The following is an 18,435-nucleotide window of genomic DNA, read 5'->3' on the forward strand; positions in this document are numbered from 1 at the left end:
ACATATAATTAGTTCCACACTAAACACATAGTTGCAACTAAGTATAATTGCCACAGTGTTATATCAGAAAAAGGTGTTGCTTTCTACTGCAGAACTAAATCTTACTTGAATAACTGTACCTGAGCAACTTCAAGGAATAGGATTTGACATTCAGAGAATCACATGGAAGATGCTATTTGTTTCAAAGGAAATATATTATGACTTAACTATTTGCTGCATGGAAAAAACAGCCAGTCACATCCAACTGGACACTGCAGCAGCTAATTATTAATCATTGCATGTAGTATTTTGTACTGGAGAATAACTGCTGCTTCTTAACACTTCTCAACAGAGCTGGGACAGTTTCAGTAGTTAGTCCACTTTATTCAAATGAGTTTACAGTGCAAATGCCTTAGTGCCAATAAAAATCATTTCATGTACATTATTTTTATAAGCATATTAGACAAGTGAAATCAATTGGAAGCTCTAGTTTTCCACCATAATCATAAAGTTGTTTAAGCTAGTCATACACTTGCCACTCAGTATTTGGCAAACATACTAAAAAAGAAGTTACCATAGAAGTTGCCTCTCGGAAAGGGCAAGTTTGCTCTTAAAAGGAATTAGAGTTAACCTGTTTTTCAACCTCAAAGTTCTGCTCTTTTGATGAGGAATAAGGGGGGTTTTGCCACAACACAGGAAGGTAAGTATAATTTAAATAAACTAACTTTTGCAGTGGAATGTAGAAATCAAGCAGCGTGGCTTACACTTCCAGGAACTGAAGCATTAGCATACTAGTGCATTTTGCTGAATATAATTGTTCTTTAAAATATATTACTTCATATTTAGCTAAATGTTACTTCTATTCAATAGAAAGGTTGTGGCTATTGGACAGAACAGATATTTTCTTTTGTGCTTTGACAGCACAGGTGTAGTGAATTTTAAAAAGGCAGTAATAAGATAATCATGACAAAGTTAAACTAGAAAGATAATAATTTTGATTCTGCATCAAGCATTATGCAATACATAACTTTCTATCCACCTGCATGTTAATATCAACATAAGAAACAGTAACATAGACAGTGTAACTAAAGCAATACATGAACATTTTGGCTTTCAGCAAAAAGTTTCCCACTTTTGTAAGCTCAGACAGGTGCAGCAATTTAACTGAAGTCCCTACTAGTAAGGACAAAAGGAGCCACTAGGGTCCAAAGATATAGAAGGAGACAAACCCAGCTGGAGGTTATCTTCACCCACACGGCCGGCCACTTACTTGTCATTGTCTTAAAATCTGCATCAGGGCTAAAAAGTAAAGAAAGAGGTCAATTAATAGATATAGAAGGCACCTTCCACTATTCTTTGCTGTCTCTCATATGAAGCTGAAGTTAGAACAATGATTTGGGACACTCCACTGCAAGAGCCTTTGCAGGAGCACAGTGAGACAACTAAACCAGCAATTTCCTGCGTCTCCTTCATAAGCCTGTTGTTCTTGGTACCCAGTTTTCAAAATCAACCTGCTTGCAAATGTTAGTGCTACTCTTAAAGGAAATATTTGAGAGCACTATGTAGTAGACTCCTGATGGCTGCTGCTCTGTAAATATATTTGCTAGTTTGTATAATATGGCAGTCCTGGGGAAAGTAGTTATAAGCTGCAGCAGCAGAGGCTATGTCCAAGTGCTCTGAAATCATATCTCCATTTAAGTAGCACGTATGGCTGTCCCTACACATCTTTACCAGGGTGAAGAGCCAGTAAGTAACATTAGGCTGGCCTTGGACAAACTTCCCAGGAGGCCACCCCAAGCCAATTTCAGATGTATCCTTCCTGCCACTTGCCTATCTGAAGGATGGTAACTATGCTTCCTGCCCTTGCAGCTGTGGAGCAGTCTACTAGGACTACAGCTGCTGATTTTGCCTTTTTTCACCTTAATTCAGCAACACAAAATTGAGAAAGTGCAACTGGCATAGGGACAGCACCTTAACCAGCTTGGCAGGAGTAGCTGAGTCTCCTATTCACCTAGCAACACTGGCTGGCACATACAACCCATTGCTTTCTGTCTTGCTCTTACCTGTACCAGTTGGTGAGTGTCATCATGATGTAAAGAGAGGCAAGGAAGAGCATGAAGTGAAAGAAGGTGTAGCTATACTGAACACCATCCTTCTCATTATCCATGACACGGCGCACTTCTCCTTCCTCTGCAGTCCCACTGCCTGTTCCCAGAGTCTCCTCCAGAACAGCAGTGTCACTCCCAGACAGGGTCAGCTTGTTCACCTGGCTGTTACTTGAAGAGCGAATGCTGCAGCGTAACCCAAAGACAGACATGGTTAAAACTCCCTTTTCAGTTAGCTATGTCTGCTAATAAAGCAAGCAGCAGACCACAATGAATGTCTGGGACTAGCAAATGACATTTTTTAAAAATCCATCTGGAAACACAAGGAAACTCCTCAGAGAGATCTGTTTTCATCCAAGCTCTTGTTAACCTAATTAAACAGTGTTCCTAGTCCAGGTCTCATAACACATTTTGTTCTGTTACCTGAATTGAGTTAATAAAGCCTATCCTCAGCCACAAAACAGAATACAGTCTTATTAGCCATATTTGGGCTTGGGATTGAGACAGCAGCTGGATATGAATAAATGCAGGTACATTTTTCACTAGACCCAGATTCAAACAAAAAATGCAGACAAATCCCAATTGTTTCTCATTTGATAGCAGTGCAGATCCTACCTGGAATACAAGAGGCAAAGGACAAAGATAACCAATCCAACAACACTCTGGGCATCCCACCACTGTAGGGACTTGGGTGGAGCTGGAGTAGCAGGTACAACAGTAGTATTTGCTGGACCAATTGTGGGTGTAGCTATCTGGGTAATGATGTTCAGCAAACTTGGGTTACAGTTTCGTTCTGAAAGGGATTTCAAGGCAGATTAGAGAGAGATGAGTTTTGCCAGCATTTAGCTAAGATGACAGGTAAGCTTGCAATTTTTTTATTTCCTTTAACTGCTGATCTCTTAGATTCCCCAGAGGCAGGAATGGCATGGAATATCCTCTTCCTTCCTGTGAGCTAGGCAAGGGTGTAATAAATAAAAGAAATCAGAATGCGCTGACACTGTTTTCTTTCCCCTCACAAATACCCCAGTTTAGTTCTGGAAAGAGGCAAGTTGATGGTTTCAGTAAAGTCAGCTTTACTGCCTCACTAGATTTTATCTACACAGTTCAGCAATCCCCACACAGTGATCTGTGATAACTATGAACCCCATCACAGCTTCTGTTGCTTACCAGGCTCATTGGACATGGCTGACCAAGTGAGATACATGGTGTAGAGTGTGATAACAGAGGACTGGAGGAGGCCAGAGCGAGGCAGATGTTCCTGTTCAAAGACAGAATAGCAAGCCAGGGTCAATAGGGCAAGTTTTAGCAACAGTTGGATAGTTTTACCCTACTGCCACAGATTCAACAATTTTTAGCATGAAAAACTTTTTATTTTTTAGAAATGCATTGGGCTTTGTTCTATCGGAAGAAACTCCTTAGAGTAATACAATTTATGCAGTGAGCAACTCGAACATGGAAGGAATAAGCAAACCAAATCCAGTTTTTTGGTGCCCAAGACTGAGTTAATCCCAGCTCGCTTAGCAGTTTTGTAGATATGAATCTAGCATGTGATTTATTTCATCATAGAATCCCAGGTTGGAAGCAACCTCAAGGATCATCTGGTCCAACCTTTCTTGGCAAAAGCATGGTCTGGACAAGGTGACACAGCACCCTGTCCAGCTGAATCTTAAAAGTGTCCAATGCTGGGGAATCCACCACTTCCCTGGGGAAATTATTCCAATGACTGATTGTTCTCATTGTGAAAAATTTTCCTCTTGTGTCCAGTTGGAATCTCCCCAGGATTAACTTGTACCCATTACCCCTTGTCTTTCCCATGTGACTCCTTGTAAAAAGGGAGTCTCCATCTTCTTTGTCACCACCCTTTAAATACTGGAACATGGTGATAAGGTCTCCCTAAGCCTTCTTTTCTCAAGGCTGAACAAACCCAGTTCTCTCAGCCTTTTCTCATACAGCAGGCTTCCCAGTCCTTTGATCATCTTTGTGGCCCTTCTCTGGACCTTCTCCAGCCTGTCCACATCTTTTTTGCAGAGCGGGGACCAAAACTGAACACAGTATTCCAGGTGTGGCCTGACAAGCGCTGAGTAGAGTGGGAGAATTTGAACAATACCAGTTGAGAATCAAGTAACATGCAAGCTTCCTCTCATATTAAACATGCTCACCCATACTTTCAAAGCCACAGTATTAATCCAATAAATTCCCATCTTATTTTGCTTTTCCCTAATGGGTTTCTCCGTTCTGCCAGAACCATCACCACTAAAACCACACCAGCAGTGCCCCACATGGAAACTAAGTCCAAAACAACGTTAGCCAAAAAAAGCCTATCTTCAGAAAAATACATCACTACATAGTGCATTGGTTTCAGAGCAAGATTTTTTTTTTTTCAAATGTTCCTAGCTAGCATAGCTAGGATAGTCACATTTTAAAGTTCTTATGTCTGAATTGGTACTACATCTTTCTTACTTCCATGCTTTGTATCTCAGAAGAAAATAGCAGAGAAAAGTAATACCTGAACTTTTGGAAGGATGGAAACAATGGAAACGGCAATGCACAGGATCATATTAATGCTTATGAAGAACTTGTTCTCAGTGCAGTCATCCGGCTTTGTGTAGAAAACATAGAAGAGAACAACAAAAACCAGCGACAAGGCATAGAACAAGCTTGTACAGGACAGCAGAGCTGGAGGGGGGGAAAAAAGTAACTGTTACAATATGCATGTATTTTAACAGTACATCTAAGGTGATTTAATGACCAGCTACCACTGTAAAGAGACAGTCCCCCTTCCTCACTTGGAAGTCTGGTTCAGAAAGCTAGACTAGCAGAATGCATTTTTTATTAGGTATGGCTAAATTTCTGCTTTGGCTCACTAAGTAGTGTAGCTCAGAGGAAAGCCTGATGCTGCCGTCAAGGGAATAAGACCTGCCTTTCAGCAGCAGTTTAATTTGTTTAACTGATGTCAAGCCACAGTGTCAAAATGCGAGTGCTTTTTGCACACTTCTCATGGGCTATTTATAAGCCCTGAATTGCCCCTGCTATGCTAGAGGCCACCCATTTTCATTTCCATTCTGCTATGTTCTTTATAAGAAGCTACAAAATGCTGTTGCACCATTTGTAGCTATGAGCAAAGAACCACAACAATTAGCACTTTGTAATTTAGTGGTCAGCTTGGGAACATGGGCTGAGGCATGCTTTGTGTTGTACTGCAGCCACTGTCATTGACATAACTGACTTCCTGAGGAAGGGGAGGTGGCAAAGCTAAGTTAGAGTTGAAGATATCCAGGCAACTAGCTCTGCACTTGCACTGCAAACTAGCCAAGTCTTGTTTGTTATGACTGTCAGATTTGCTAATCACAAGCCTAGAATATTTTGCATTTTATTTAATGAGAAAAAGGCAACACTGCAGCTATTAATTCCAAATGTTTATAGGAGTGACTCAAGGAGACTGTGGAGTGTAATTCTAGGTATGTTTGCAAACTAGTAAGTGATACTCTGTAGAGTACTGGCCAGCAAAAACAAATCCTTTACAGATTAAGATTCCTACCTGCATACCAACATTTAGAATTTCCCTCCTCCATTCTCTCAACCCAGCTCTCATTCCAGGAGTGAGTAAAGTCCACAAGAAGTACCAACTGGATAAGAATGAAGCAGAAGGCTCCACAAATACCAATAGCAAACCAAGCTAGAAAAAGGGAGCAAGAAAAACAGGGTTAGCTTTCATCATTTGCATGCTACCCCAGTTTAAATAAATAAATAAATAACTCCTAATTATCCCAAAGACAAATAATGAAAAAAATCTGAAACTATATTTAGAAATGCAGATGCTGTTAATCACTTCAGCCTCCATCCTGCAGAAGCATGCAGGGAGTCCCAGCTATTCAAGGGTGCAGCCTATGCTAGTCAAGCTGAGCCTGGGAATGTTTAGCCCAACATGTTTTCAGAATGAATGCAAGATCTAACAAGAGACATTTTTGTGTACATAAGTACCATCATGCCACATTTCTTTGAGGATCAACAGCCTTTTCATGTTCCTGTGATGTGGCCAGACAGTAAGTTTCTTGCACAGGTTTTTCAGAGACTGGGAAAGTATTTAGCACTTGTCAGTGTTCTGAGCTGCTTCTAATCTAAATAGTGTCAGAAGACTCAGCCCAGTAGTGATCGTGTCATGGAGTACCAAATTATTTATACCCAACACCTATGCACTTGAAAAGAGATTGCTTATTGGCAGTAACTTCAGTTGGTCACCAAAATACCGGATGCACCAAGATACTCTGAAATAGGACAGAATCTGTGTCTTCTACAAGATAACTTTCATTACTGCAACTAGAACCTGGTAAGTCTGTGAAAAGGTTTGAGTTTATTAAACAGAATTCCATGATGACATATTAACTGTACCTGTTGTGAAAGGCCCTTCAGGAATGTAAAACGCTCCAACCATGATAGCCACAATGGCAGCTATTTTGAAGAACCAGAACCTTTAAAAGAAGATATAAGTTGAAAATACTGGTCTTACTCTGCACACAATAGTCATGTTTTACATGATCTGCAAGCAGCTTGCTGTACATTGGTAAGTGTCTAACAGAAATTTAAAGAAAAAAAAAAGTTGTGTTCAGTGGGATAACAGATAAAGATGTTCACCAAATCAGGGGGAGAGAGTGAAGGAATGGTCAATACATTGGCAACATGGACTGACAGAAACCTCAAAGTTCAACAAAAGCAAATACACAGCATTGCACCTGGGACAGAAGAACCCCGTGCAACGGGACAGACTGGGAACTGACTGGCTAGAAAGCTTTGCTGAAAGAGGACTCCTGCTCCAGCAAACGGAACATGAGTCAGCAGCTCATCCTTGCAGGGAAGAAGGCTAACTCTGCCCTGTTCAGCTTGGAGAAGGGAAAAGGGAGGTCTAATTGCTGTTTTCAACTGCCTAAAAGAAGACAAAACCAGACTCTTCTTGCAGCTGCACAGTGGAAGGACAAGAGGCAACATATGCAAGCTGCAAAAAGAGAAACTACAATTAGATACTGGAAAAAATTGTACAGGGTGCCCAGAGAGGTCAAAGCATCCCCATCCTTTGAGACATTCAAAGCTCAACTAGACAAGACCCTGAATAACCTGCTCCACATTGTTCCTGCTCTAACCAGGGGGCTGGATCGTGTGATCTCCACGGGTCCCTTTCAAATTAAAGGACTACGAAATTCAGTCATCTAGCCCAGAACTAACCCAGTTAAATCTGTGAATCAGAAATCAGAAACCAGTTTCTGCTGGCTTACTGAGTCAGACTGGCCGAGTGCATGACCCAATGAGATCTAGAGTCAGCACAAGGATGGCGATATAAACTAGCTGAAATCTAGCATCTCTGTGGAAACACACTGGGGTGCCCAGAGCACTGCCCTTTTGGCTACCCAACCTCAAAGCATTATCAGTACATTGAACACATTACATAAATAGGAAGCTTCTTAGGAAACTAAAGCGTTACTCTGTATTCAGTTCAAAAGAAACTCAAGGCCATTAATGTATTCATAAACAATTTGCCACTGTGTTCCACAAAAACTTGAGAGAAGAAACAAGTTGGAAGACGAGACAGCTGGCCCATACACATACCCATTGTGTACCGAGGCTCTTGGATCATTACTTGTTTTCACTTCTATCATAAGCAGAGAGAGCAGAAAGAAGAACACTGCCATGGCAAAGCTGATTCGATAGACAGCTCTGTATCCAACAAACACATCGCAGCTGACAAAGCCATCCATATGCGGTATCCGAGTATGAAGCCCCTCATCACAAAATCCAGGTATCTGAGTAAAGACACATTTAGTTGTGAATTTATGTCTGCATTTGCAATTACATTCTTTAAGCACTCTTAACAGCTAAGGCTTTCAGTCAGCTGTCTTCTGGGAGATCTGATAACAAAAGACCTTGTGCTCAGCCAGCCTGCATAGACCTTATCATTGCCTTTCTTTCCCCATGTCATCACTAAAAGCATCCAGGAAGATGAAGATACCAAAGCAGCAGGCCTCTGATAACAACTGGCAACCTCCAGGTCTGGTCAGGTTTCAGACACCAGGCATGTACTTAAAAAATGTACATTCACCGAATTTGCTATTTCAGCTAGAAGCCGTTTAGTACACACAGCCTCTTAACTCGGGGGACAAAGCACATTTGGGTGTTTGTGTCTCTCATGTAACCCATTCCAAGTAAAGAGAATCGATAGTCACTGGCACAAGTAATGGTTCTGCAAACAGTTAGAGGTTTTCCCCTCCATACCTTTTTCAGCTGCTCTTCCATCCCTGGTGCCAGCATAATGCAGGCAAGAGCAGTACTGAGGAGGAGGAGGAAGGCATAGATAAGACGCGTCACCGTTGAATTCTTGCTGTTGGGGCAACATCGGCACAGTAAACACGAGGCACCGCTGCACAGACATGGAATCTGAAAGACAGAGACAGAAATAGTGAGGGCATTCCCCTCGCAACTGACACCAGGGTGTTCAATGACACCGAGAGAGGAAAACCCAAACTCCATTTAAGAGACACCCCGCTCCCTGCCGGACCACCCAGATAAACCGTTTAATCGACGCTTCTGACCGACACCGTGTTCGAAAACACCCGTGGATAGTCTGGCTGTTCAGCCTGGGCTCTGTTCCCGGGGGTCCGCCGCCTGGCAGAGGTCAGCAGCGAGCCGCCGCTCCGCAACCACCGACACCGCCTCGCAAGGGCAGGACCCGCCTCCCGGTCCGGCGAGCCCCGCGGCCCCAGGGAAGGCGCACGGTGGCTGCTGCCCGGCGCCCGCTCCGCGGGGCCGAAGCCGCCCCCGGCGCCCGGAGCTGGCGGGACCGGGCTTCTGCCCGCAGGCCGCGGGAGGGGAGCCAGCGGGGTCACCGGCCTCGGGCTCCAGCCGGGCCCCCGGCGGAGGCTCCGGACCGGGCCCGCTCCCCGGGGTGGTGGGGAGGGGCCGGCGCGGCAGCCCCCGCCGCCGCGCCGCCACTCACCCAGCTGGCCAGCGAGCAGACCCCCAGCGCTGCCCCCATGGCGGCGCCGCCGCCGCCGAGACCCCTCCGTCCACTTCCTGCTTCCGCCCCCACCCCGCGGCGTTCGGCGACAGCCGTTTAGCGCCGCCGCCGCTCATTGGCTGTCCCCGCGATGCTGGCGCGCGTAGGGGCGACCGCCCGCCAATGCGAAGGCAGGATGGAGCCGGGCGCGAGCTGGAGGGTGGGCAGGGACGGCGAAGGGCTCGGGAGCGGGAATTGTTGTTTATGAACGCTTCTTCCGCCTTTCCGACGCCAGGCGGTCCTTGAGGAGCAGGGACGCTGACTGGTCGCAAGCGTCGGTGGGTGGGCGGTTCCTCCAGCAGGCTAGCCAATGAATGAGGCTGATCGGCAGGCCCGGCAGCCATTCGATACCTCCCTCTCCCGGAGGCCGCTGGGGGCGCTCGGCGGTGCCTTGGCCCTCGGCGGTTGCCATGGCAGCAGCGCGGCCGGGCCGGGCCGGGCCGGGCCTGCCGCCGGGGCTGTCAGCGGGCCGCCCCCGCCACACGCCAGGCTTGGGGCCGGACGACACACTGCGTTTCCCAACTGCCTGCAAGGCACCCTGGCGCGCCCCGTGCCCCGTCTGCACGGGTAAAACTGACCCCCTCGGGTTCCGGAGGGGACAGGGCGTTACCGGGCGCGGTGACAGGCGTCACGTCCCGGCAGAGGTTGCGTTGAAGCTGTATGAGTTACTCCTGCGTCACGGCTGAGGCACTGACCTCACCGGAGGGACGGTGACAAGCGGGGTGCCTGAGGGAGCCGGCGGGCAGCCTCCTGCCGCTTCACGTACTGCGGGTCCCGGGGGTGCGAGTAATGGCCGTGCTGCTCGGGGGCTGGGGACACGGCCGCCACCTGCCCTGCCTGGGGCCCAGGGGCCTGCCCAGCCTCTCGGAGCTGTTTGACTGGGGCGGGGGAATCCGTAACGCATTCCCACTCGTGTCCCATCGCGACACGGACACAAGCACTCGTGCAGCAGAACGCGCGTTGTGCTGCTGCCCCTCTTTTTCTGCGTGCTTTGCTGAGCACCGAGCGGTGCCCGTGAGTTTGGGCCTGCGTAGTGGCGTAACGGGGCTCTGGGTGGAAGTGGGAAAGCTCACGAGCCTCTGAGAGCTGCGGTTTCTCAAGGAGAGACACTTCTGCATCAGTTCACGGGAGGCTCAGTTCATATTTTGAAGGTGCACGGCTGTAAAAGCTAGCGATGTACTCCTTTAAAATGGAAGAAGAGAGAAAGGAACCATCTGAACACAGACATTGTTCTGCTGCTGCCCAGAGAGCTGGGGCTTCTCTGGTTTTGGATTGCCAGCATACTGCAGGACTTGCAGTCTGGAGGAGTTAAACAGCTGAGTGACTACACTCCTCATTGCTAAAGTCTGGGAGGAAATAAAATGGATGAGAGGTGGCTGTGAGGATAGAACAACAATGAGAAGGTGACACAAGTTTCCACAGAAGTTTAGGAAAGCGGTTTGGAGCTATATTTAATTGGCATTAGTGTTGCAATATGTCAGAGGGCAAGGTCAGAACTGACCAGTTGGAGTTAGAGGATGTGTTCTGGCTATAGCAATTCCAGCTATTGCACATCACTTCCCACTGTGTCAGACCCTTCTTTCCTTCACACAGTCCCTTTCCAAAAAACCTGCTTCCATCACAGAAAGGGATAAATAATCTGAGTGACAGCTTTATTGCCATCTGAAATTGCCAAGAAATGACAAAAACCATCCAGTAAACCGGCCACTTATTCTCCACAGCAGCTTTAGCACTCAGAATATATGAACATTATGTTAACAGTATCATCTCTCTTGTAATCAGCCTCATTCATGAAGACATACAGGGTTCTTTCAGAAAAAGATCACGCCATAAATGATTGAAACTGTGCTTCCTTCAGACAATATATGAGCCCTTATTATTAACATATTTTTATTACCCTTTTGGGCACACCAGCTGGATCTGTAAGAAGGCTTTTGCCACATCCCTGCTACTTCACTGTTCACGTGAATGTATGCAGAATAAAGGCAGAATCAAAAATTCTGTGTTCCCTTCCCAGTAATCCTGGGTGAATCATTTCATAGGTATATTACCAATACAATGATGAAAGTCAGTTAAATACTGAGTCTGAGAATGTTTTCTTCACAGGAAATTTATAGGACTAATAGTTTTGTGAAGTACTGTGGGATCCTCTACTGCATTATGCTAGGGAAAGACAAAGGATACAGATAAAAAGCCTTTTCCTTCCACTGTTCACGTAACAAGAGGTTTCCAAGGGCTTATTTTACTTCCCAACATAAACCCCCTCTGATCCTGCATAACATCACCTCAAACCACACGTCTTTAACAGGAGATAAGGGTGAAGTCAGCCTAGCGACTGTCGGCTATGGGAACAAGACAGGATATGGCAGGAGGTTATCCTAGTTTGTACAAAAATACCCTGCTCTGGTATGTTAATCAGTTCTGACAGCAGAATGAAATGGTGCACCCCTTGTGTATCTATACATTACATCCCATACATATCTATATGTTAGTTGAAATGCCTAGAATAAAACCCTTGACATTAGGTAATATTTAAAGGAAATGTGTCAGATATAGTCATTTGAAAGTAGTTCTCTGCAGTTTGTTGTGCAACTGAGCTCATAAAAAAATGTCACTCAAGCATTAGTGCTATTCTTGTTAATCTCGAGGGTCTCCCTTTTGTGATAACAAAAAAGCAGAACTTTTCCCCATGTTCCTCAGAGAATTTGAGGGTCCCTGCTCTGCATGGGCTGTATTTTTGCAGGTAACAGATCCATAGACAGGTTATAATCAAATAATCCTTTGATCATCCAGAATCTTTCAGTCAGGTGAAGGGAACGGCAAATTGGAATGGCTGAGTCAAACCAACTGTAAAAATTAAAAAATCATACATAGCCTGTGTTTCTGCAGTCGTGTTGCCTTGACCCATATACAGGTCTAAACATCTTACTGTGATCTGGCCTGCATAAACTTCCAAATTTTAAGGTATTGGCATCAGCTTTCTAATATAACCCTCCTAATTATTGGACTTCTGTAAAGTGTTTGCCTTTAAACAGTATTTATAACTGTGCTTTGATCAGATCTCCAGAGCATAAAGAATTACAAAGTTTTCTTTAGGGAGAACTGCTTTTCCAGCTGTTTAGTTCAGGCTTTGGACTGAGCTTTATTCCACCATCCAGATTTTAAACCATGCTTTGAGAATAGCTGTCAAAGTCCTCCATCCGTGAGGAAGTTATTAGATAATGGGCAAAATACTGCTATGACTGAAACCACCCGTGGGTTTAATAAGTCTCTAAATGGCCAGAGTTAATAGCTTCTACAAAATAATGATGTTCCAGCAGGGTAGAAAGTCCTCCCAAGTATAAATATTGTTAAGTTTATGGAGCTCCCAGATGACTTTCACTGGGGTCTAATCTAATCGCGTGCTGTGGATACAGGGACTCGCTCACCACTAACATGCAAAGGCCAATGTGTGCTGTCTGCTGTGATTCCCCAGGGAAGCCCAGGTGACCGGTGCCAGCAGCATGGCTCTTCTCTGTGCACAGGCTGACTTGACACTCACAAGCCCCTGCAATTTGAGATCAAGAAAAATCAACCTAGTCCACGCTTTCAAGTCTTCAAATATGCAAGTGTCTTTTTTCTGCAGTTCTTTGCTCACGATTTTATAATTCTCGTCTTTCCTTGACTGCGTGCTCTGTGACTGCATTAGCACCTGCCTCTGCACTTAGACTCTCTATTTTCCTATCATGTCATGGATACATGAGTCATCTTATTTGTGATCTGCTGAGCTGAGTGAGAGTCATAGTAGAGTTCTGTGCTTCAAGGCCATTAGTAACGCTGCTAAAACTTGCATAATATATTCTTCTGTGTCTAAATCCCTGAGAGATTGAGTAACTGTTTTCTTTTTCACCCCAAGTGACTGTGCAACCAGATGAGTCACTGCTGTTATGATAGAGGAATTGTAATCTTTGTGTCTTTCCAGTTTTGTTTGGCCAGAAATTTATTATATAGGACACCTTTGTGCAATCTCCTCTAAGTCCTTATATGTCACCAGAGACCTTTTCATTGACTTCAGTTCACTTTAGATCATGTGCTCTGGTCTGGAAACTGCGTTAGTTTAGGTTATTGGTAAAACAGATGGAGAGAAACGTTCACCTTTATCCAGCACCCTGGAATGATATCAGAAAGCTCTTTCATCTCATTATTTATGGAAGCATTAGTGAAACTTAAACGTATTGAAAAGTATTTAAATAACATTAAATAAAAGCTTATTTAAAAAAAAAAAACCAACAACCAACAAAACACAGAGATACGCTGGAGGGAATATTTTGTACAAAAGATCTGCAGTGACATCTGTGAATAAACCATGGAAGGGACTAGCAACAGATGGCTGGTAAAAAGGCGGAGGGAGTGAAAGGTGGCCTTTTGTGATAGGTGAATGCGGTATCCCTGCAAACAGCATGGGATGCTCGGCCAGGGCCCTTTGGGGAGCAGGATCTGACCTAGAAGGGGCTGGCACTGTTGGAGCAGCCTTAGCCCTGCACTGACGTGAGCTGGTAGTAACTGTCCCAGCAGGAGCCTTGCAGCCAGAGGCATTGCTGGAGCTTGGCACCTTCCCCCATCGCTGTAGGCGAGACAGTGTTAGTGCAGAGCCAGGCATCAGCCCCTGCTCCACCTGGCAATGCTGATCTAGGCTTGGTGTTGGTGCTAGAGCACCTCAGGCTGTACAGGACATCAAGGTTCCTGCTCTTAAGTAGCCACTTCAAGAGTGGGTAGCCACAAAAGCCAATCTTCTACCTGAGCATTGTCCAAGCACACTTACAAATGTTGCTGAGTTTATTGTTTCAAATGTTTTCATGATTTTTCCTTGCCTGATATGTTTTTCTTAATTAAGCCAGGATTTATTTACCCTGTCTCTGTGACCCCATCTCTCCCATGAGAGCCTGCACTGAAGTCCAGCTGGCCAGCCTTCTTCTATCAGCAATCACTGCAGCAGAACAGCTTCTAGTGAAACAATAGTGGGAGGAAAAGTCAGGAATTTCTGGATTTAATCCTGCCTCAAGCAGTGATGAGTTGTGTGGCTTTAGGTGAGCCACAGGACTATGTGAGTCAATATGTAATGTGAGAAAATGAGCATATCCCAGAGTCATGGCAGGCTCTGTTCGTTCATCTTTCCCCACAGCTTAAAATCAGATGAGTGCCTGACCCCATTTTTTCTCATACTAAAAAGAGCAATGCAGGAATATACTGGCCATGGTAACTTCTTCTGGCTGAAGATTCCTTTTCCCCTCTTTTTCCATTGTCCCCCACACTGGTGCTGCTGCTTTCCAAGATGCTCTGAAGCTAGTGAAATAGTTTTTTCTCATAAATCTTTTAAATCATGTAAATCCTCTGGGCGTACCAGCTGACATTTTAGATGTTGCATTTTTGCACTTGTGCCAGGAAGCATTTAGCATGTTACAGTTGCTTATGTTGTATTTTTTTAAAGAAGGGAAAACAGTTCCTTCCTCTTGTGTCTCCAGCAGAGAGACTGTTTCTCCTTGAGGAAGGCGTTCACATGATCATATAGATGCGTCAGATAAATCCCTTCCCACGTTTGATATTTGGTAAGTTGAATGATTGTTATTCCAAAGCCAATAGCTGGGATGGTTGTGTGATTTAACGTCTCCAGAGCAATTTTTTCTTCTGTTCACAAGCTTTAAGGAAATGAAGTCTAAAAATGAAATCCTTCAACTTAGAAAGACTCATTAACCAAACACTGTCGACCATGTTATCTTCACAAATATTTCTCCCTGCTTGTTTGTTTAAAGCTGGCCAAGAGTTCCAGAAATACTTTTAAGATAACAAAAATGGGCATCCAGATTGGAAAGGAACTCTGTATTTAGAAACTCTGAAATACTACCAGGGGGTGGCTGTGCTGTTAACTCTTTTCCGGTTGGTCTGAACCTCCATGGCATTGGAGAGTGAGTCATGGCATTCTTTATATAAATCTTTTTTCCCATCCTAGATGATTTAGAAAAAAAAGTACCCTAGGGGAGTCTAATAATACAATACCATCTCTAGTCACATCGTTGAGTTCAATAGGGTTATTGCCGGAGAGAGTCTAAACCAAGCAGTTTCCTGAAGGCAGCGTAGGGCAAGAGCTGACAAGGCTCAGTATTCACTGCGCCCATGTGCATTGGGGGCAGAAACAGCTATAAGCTTAATTCTGGAAGGGAAGGAAGGGGAAGAACTGAGGGCTGAGTGTTGGTTTATCAGGGGATCTTACAAGCCAGCTCTCTGCTGCAGAACACGCCTGAGAACACTGAGCCTTTACTACAAATTCGCACACACAAATTTTTAAAATGTACGCTGAGGGTGTCATGTTATTGCAAAACTGAGAGTGCCTATAGGAAACAAAAGCAGGGCACCTTACTAAGCTTGACCTCCACAGGCATTTCAGTAGCAGAAGCAGAATCATTTCCTCCTCATATAAGTAATAGTTCAGTTCTGAATTTGCTGTCTTTGTGAGATAATGGCAGAAGGTTTTTTTCAGCCTCTAAAGGATGGCTTACAATTTTTAATTAAAATGTGTGTTAGTTAACTGTATTTGTTACCATGGGTTTAGGGGCTTGTGCAGAACCCAATGCCTTGGCAGGCCCACAGTGCAGTTCTTGTGGGTATTTTCTTTTCAAAGCTGTTTTTAACAAACATGTATTTAGTGTCATTACAGTCCTCAAACAATTTCATGCAAGAGCCATCAAAGCAAAGCAGAAATGGACACACTGGTCCCTATGTGTATGTCAGAAAATTTCACTGCACTAGCAGTGGTTCCTGGGCTGAGAAATAGTCCCTGCGAGAGCACAAGGACTTTGGCGAGATACAACAGTATAAACGAGGTGTCTCTTTTCCTTTCCTGCTTGGATGGGTTTCATCTCACTGCCTTGAAGCTGCCTACAAGGTAAGTATCTAATCCACGGTAGTTATTGAGCTCTTCCTCTAGCCGGTGAAGATGGACAGAGGGGATGAATTGCCCTCTGATATCTGATCTAACACCGCTCTCTTAGTCCTGGCCTCTACTTACTGTCACAGGAACTTTGATGTCTTATTTTTAGATGAGTTTTTGTGGTTTTAGAATGAAAGTCTGATTGTAGCCGGATACTAATTTCAGTGAAAAAAATAACATGTAAAACCTGACGCACGCTGGTCAACGAGGAATGTGCTGGGCAGTGGTAATCTTGACTCAATTATCTGTCTGTAGGGGTTGAAATTTAGTTAGCACTTTATGGTTAGGCACCAGGTGGTGTTAAGATGTTGCTTAACTGAAGAGCCATTATTTACTGGTAATAAAATTGATACCATGACACATTCCTTATGGCGTAGATGTGCTATCATATCTTGGCAACGGTAGCAGGAGGAATTATTCTGCCTGGCTTGCAGTCTTGTCTTCATTGTAAAAGGAAAAATAATGAGGCTGTAATTACCCAGCTTGGAACTAAATGAACCCAACTGAAAATGCTGAATGATGAAAGATGACTCCTAACAGCTTCCCAAACTTAGCTTGTTTGGATACCATCACTGATGGTGCCATTGTCAGCTCCTGGCTCTCACTGGGCTGGATCCATAGCCAGCAGGCACAGCTCAATTGTTTGGACTGTGGTGGTATCCCAGTTTGAAGTACTGTTGAACAAATAGAGGTATATATACCATAAGCCTTGCCAAAATTATCTGTTTACATGAGGAAGTCAGTGTGCAGCAAATTAGGATGAAATTCATAGCACGCAAGCCCCTCTATATTAATTCTTGAGGTAAAGAACCCTATCATGTAGTGGTTTACTCCAAATTAGTAGTTACTTTGCAGGTGAAATCACACACTCCTCCCTCCAACATCCAACATTTCAATACCAAATCTTGAGGCTTCTCTAATTTTGCATCTTAAATTTATCTAATAAACCAGTAGATTCAATGAGTCTTTTTTTTTTTCTCCTTTGTGCAAATAAAGATGGGAAAAGGGGGGTCTGTTATTCCACTAATTCTAGTTCTGAGTTTCACACAATTTCTTGTTAGCTAGCAATGCAACAGCTAGCAAACTTACTGCCCAAATTGGTTTAGGTACTGAAAAGCTGGTGACCTTCTGCCTTCAGCACAGGAGTGGTGTGTTTGGTGGAGCTGTTGGAGAGACGAAGATGAACTTCCCAATGCAATGGAGAGTCATAAAGGAATGCTTCTAGGTGCTCAACTGGCTACATTCTTGTTCAACTCATCCTTGAAGACTGCTGAGATTTAACTGTATTATTAATGATATGTTACTGTGCCTGGGATGTGGATAAATAACAACTAAAAAGACCTCTTAGTAAAAATAAAGAGGATTTTCCCTCCTGGTTGCTCAGTTTGAGCCCTGATTTCTGCAGGAAAGCAGGCAGCGCTGCTGTGGAGCACACACCTCTTGTCCGAACAGTGAGATCTCCTGCTGGTTGCCATAGGGATGGAGAGAGCGGAGGCCGTTTGGGGCAGCAATTCTGCAATGCAAGCGCCCATTCGGTACAGCATCCCCTCGCTTAGCAGCTCAGTCAGTCGGCCAGCTTGAGAAGGGCAGCTTGCAAAGTGTCCATCTATAGTGGGCCATTTTACAGATATTTAGCTTGTTGTAGAGGTTGCTCCCTTGAACATGCCTTTACAGGATGGCCAACATATAGAAATATGTTGAAATATAGAAATATATCTGTCCATATAGAAATAACGGCATAACTGTCGCTCCAATGGCTTGCAGCATACACGGCAGGTCACAAATATTGCAGCTATCTGTGCATGCAGGGAGGAGATATTAGGCAGCACAGCAATTTGGACAATGGGTATTTTGGACAGTGACTGGCATTTACACTTCCCTCAGTATTAGAGGGTAAGGAACCCAGACCCAAACCCAGACTTTTAGATCAAATATGACTGAAACTTTCTGACCCAGGACAGCCTGGATGGTGGACTTTTATTAAAGGGTCTTCTGCAAGACCTTCTATAAAACATCTAACTCGGGATTGCATGGAGCTAAGATTTTAACATGGCTTGAGGAAGCTGATGTCTATTTAAATGCCATTGCTAGATTATTCTTGTGATGTATAATCTGAATAAAGATACTTGATGCTTTATCAGGCCAGTTTTTATAAAGCTGAAAACAATCACTTGAGAGATGTTATAAAAGGAAATTATTTAATCCGCAAAAGTGAGTGGCAACTGGGATCTGTATGAAAACATTAAACTCTATGTCCAAACTCTGTAATCCTGCATAAAAGTGAAAATTTTACACATGTCTAAAAAACCCCAGCCCAGCTTTGGGAGGAAGCAAGAACCTGAAAC

At 44.3% G+C, this 18,435-nt stretch overlaps 1 protein-coding gene and 1 long non-coding RNA gene across 3 annotated transcripts; one reads left to right on the plus strand and one right to left on the minus strand.

The window, feature by feature from the left end:
* Positions 1–342: 342 nt before the first annotated feature.
* On the minus strand, positions 343–9,218 carry SERINC3 (serine incorporator 3). The gene is made up of 10 exons (XM_069806408.1): positions 9,067–9,218; positions 8,346–8,507; positions 7,683–7,876; positions 6,474–6,553; positions 5,623–5,760; positions 4,591–4,760; positions 3,252–3,342; positions 2,700–2,877; positions 2,043–2,270; positions 343–1,278 (listed from the first exon to the last, which is right to left on the minus strand). Exons 1-10 carry the CDS (start codon positions 9,103–9,105, stop codon positions 1,140–1,142), a joined length of 1,419 nt encoding a protein of 472 aa, XP_069662509.1. The 5' UTR covers positions 9,106–9,218; the 3' UTR covers positions 343–1,139.
* A 4,723-nt stretch (positions 9,219–13,941) lies between these two features.
* LOC138688138 (uncharacterized) lies at positions 13,942–17,464 on the plus strand. Of its 2 annotated transcripts, none has more exons than XR_011327193.1 (4): positions 13,942–14,192; positions 14,628–14,711; positions 15,807–16,045; positions 17,229–17,464. It is a non-coding gene; the product is annotated as an uncharacterized lncRNA (long non-coding RNA). The 2 variants fall into 2 exon arrangements; XR_011327192.1 differs by having other exon boundaries at positions 17,234–17,464.
* The last annotated feature ends 971 nt before the right edge of the window (positions 17,465–18,435 follow it).

The sequence above is a fragment of the Haliaeetus albicilla genome, chromosome 2, assembly GCF_947461875.1.
Source record: "Haliaeetus albicilla chromosome 2, bHalAlb1.1, whole genome shotgun sequence".
Lineage (NCBI taxonomy): Eukaryota > Metazoa > Chordata > Aves > Accipitriformes > Accipitridae > Haliaeetus > Haliaeetus albicilla.

Excerpts from the sequence above, each read along its gene's own strand:
- SERINC3 (XM_069806408.1), bottom strand. The coding sequence starts at position 9,105 with ATGGGGGCAGCGCTGGGGGTCTGCTCGCTGGCCAGCTGG. Across the intron at positions 2,271-2,699 it reads CTTTGCCTCTTGTATTCCAG|CATTCGCTCTTCAAGTAACA; the intron begins GTAGGATCTGCA and ends GTTACGCTGCAG. Across the intron at positions 1,279-2,042 it reads ACACTCACCAACTGGTACAG|CCCTGATGCAGATTTTAAGA; the intron begins GTAAGAGCAAGA and ends TTTACTTTTTAG.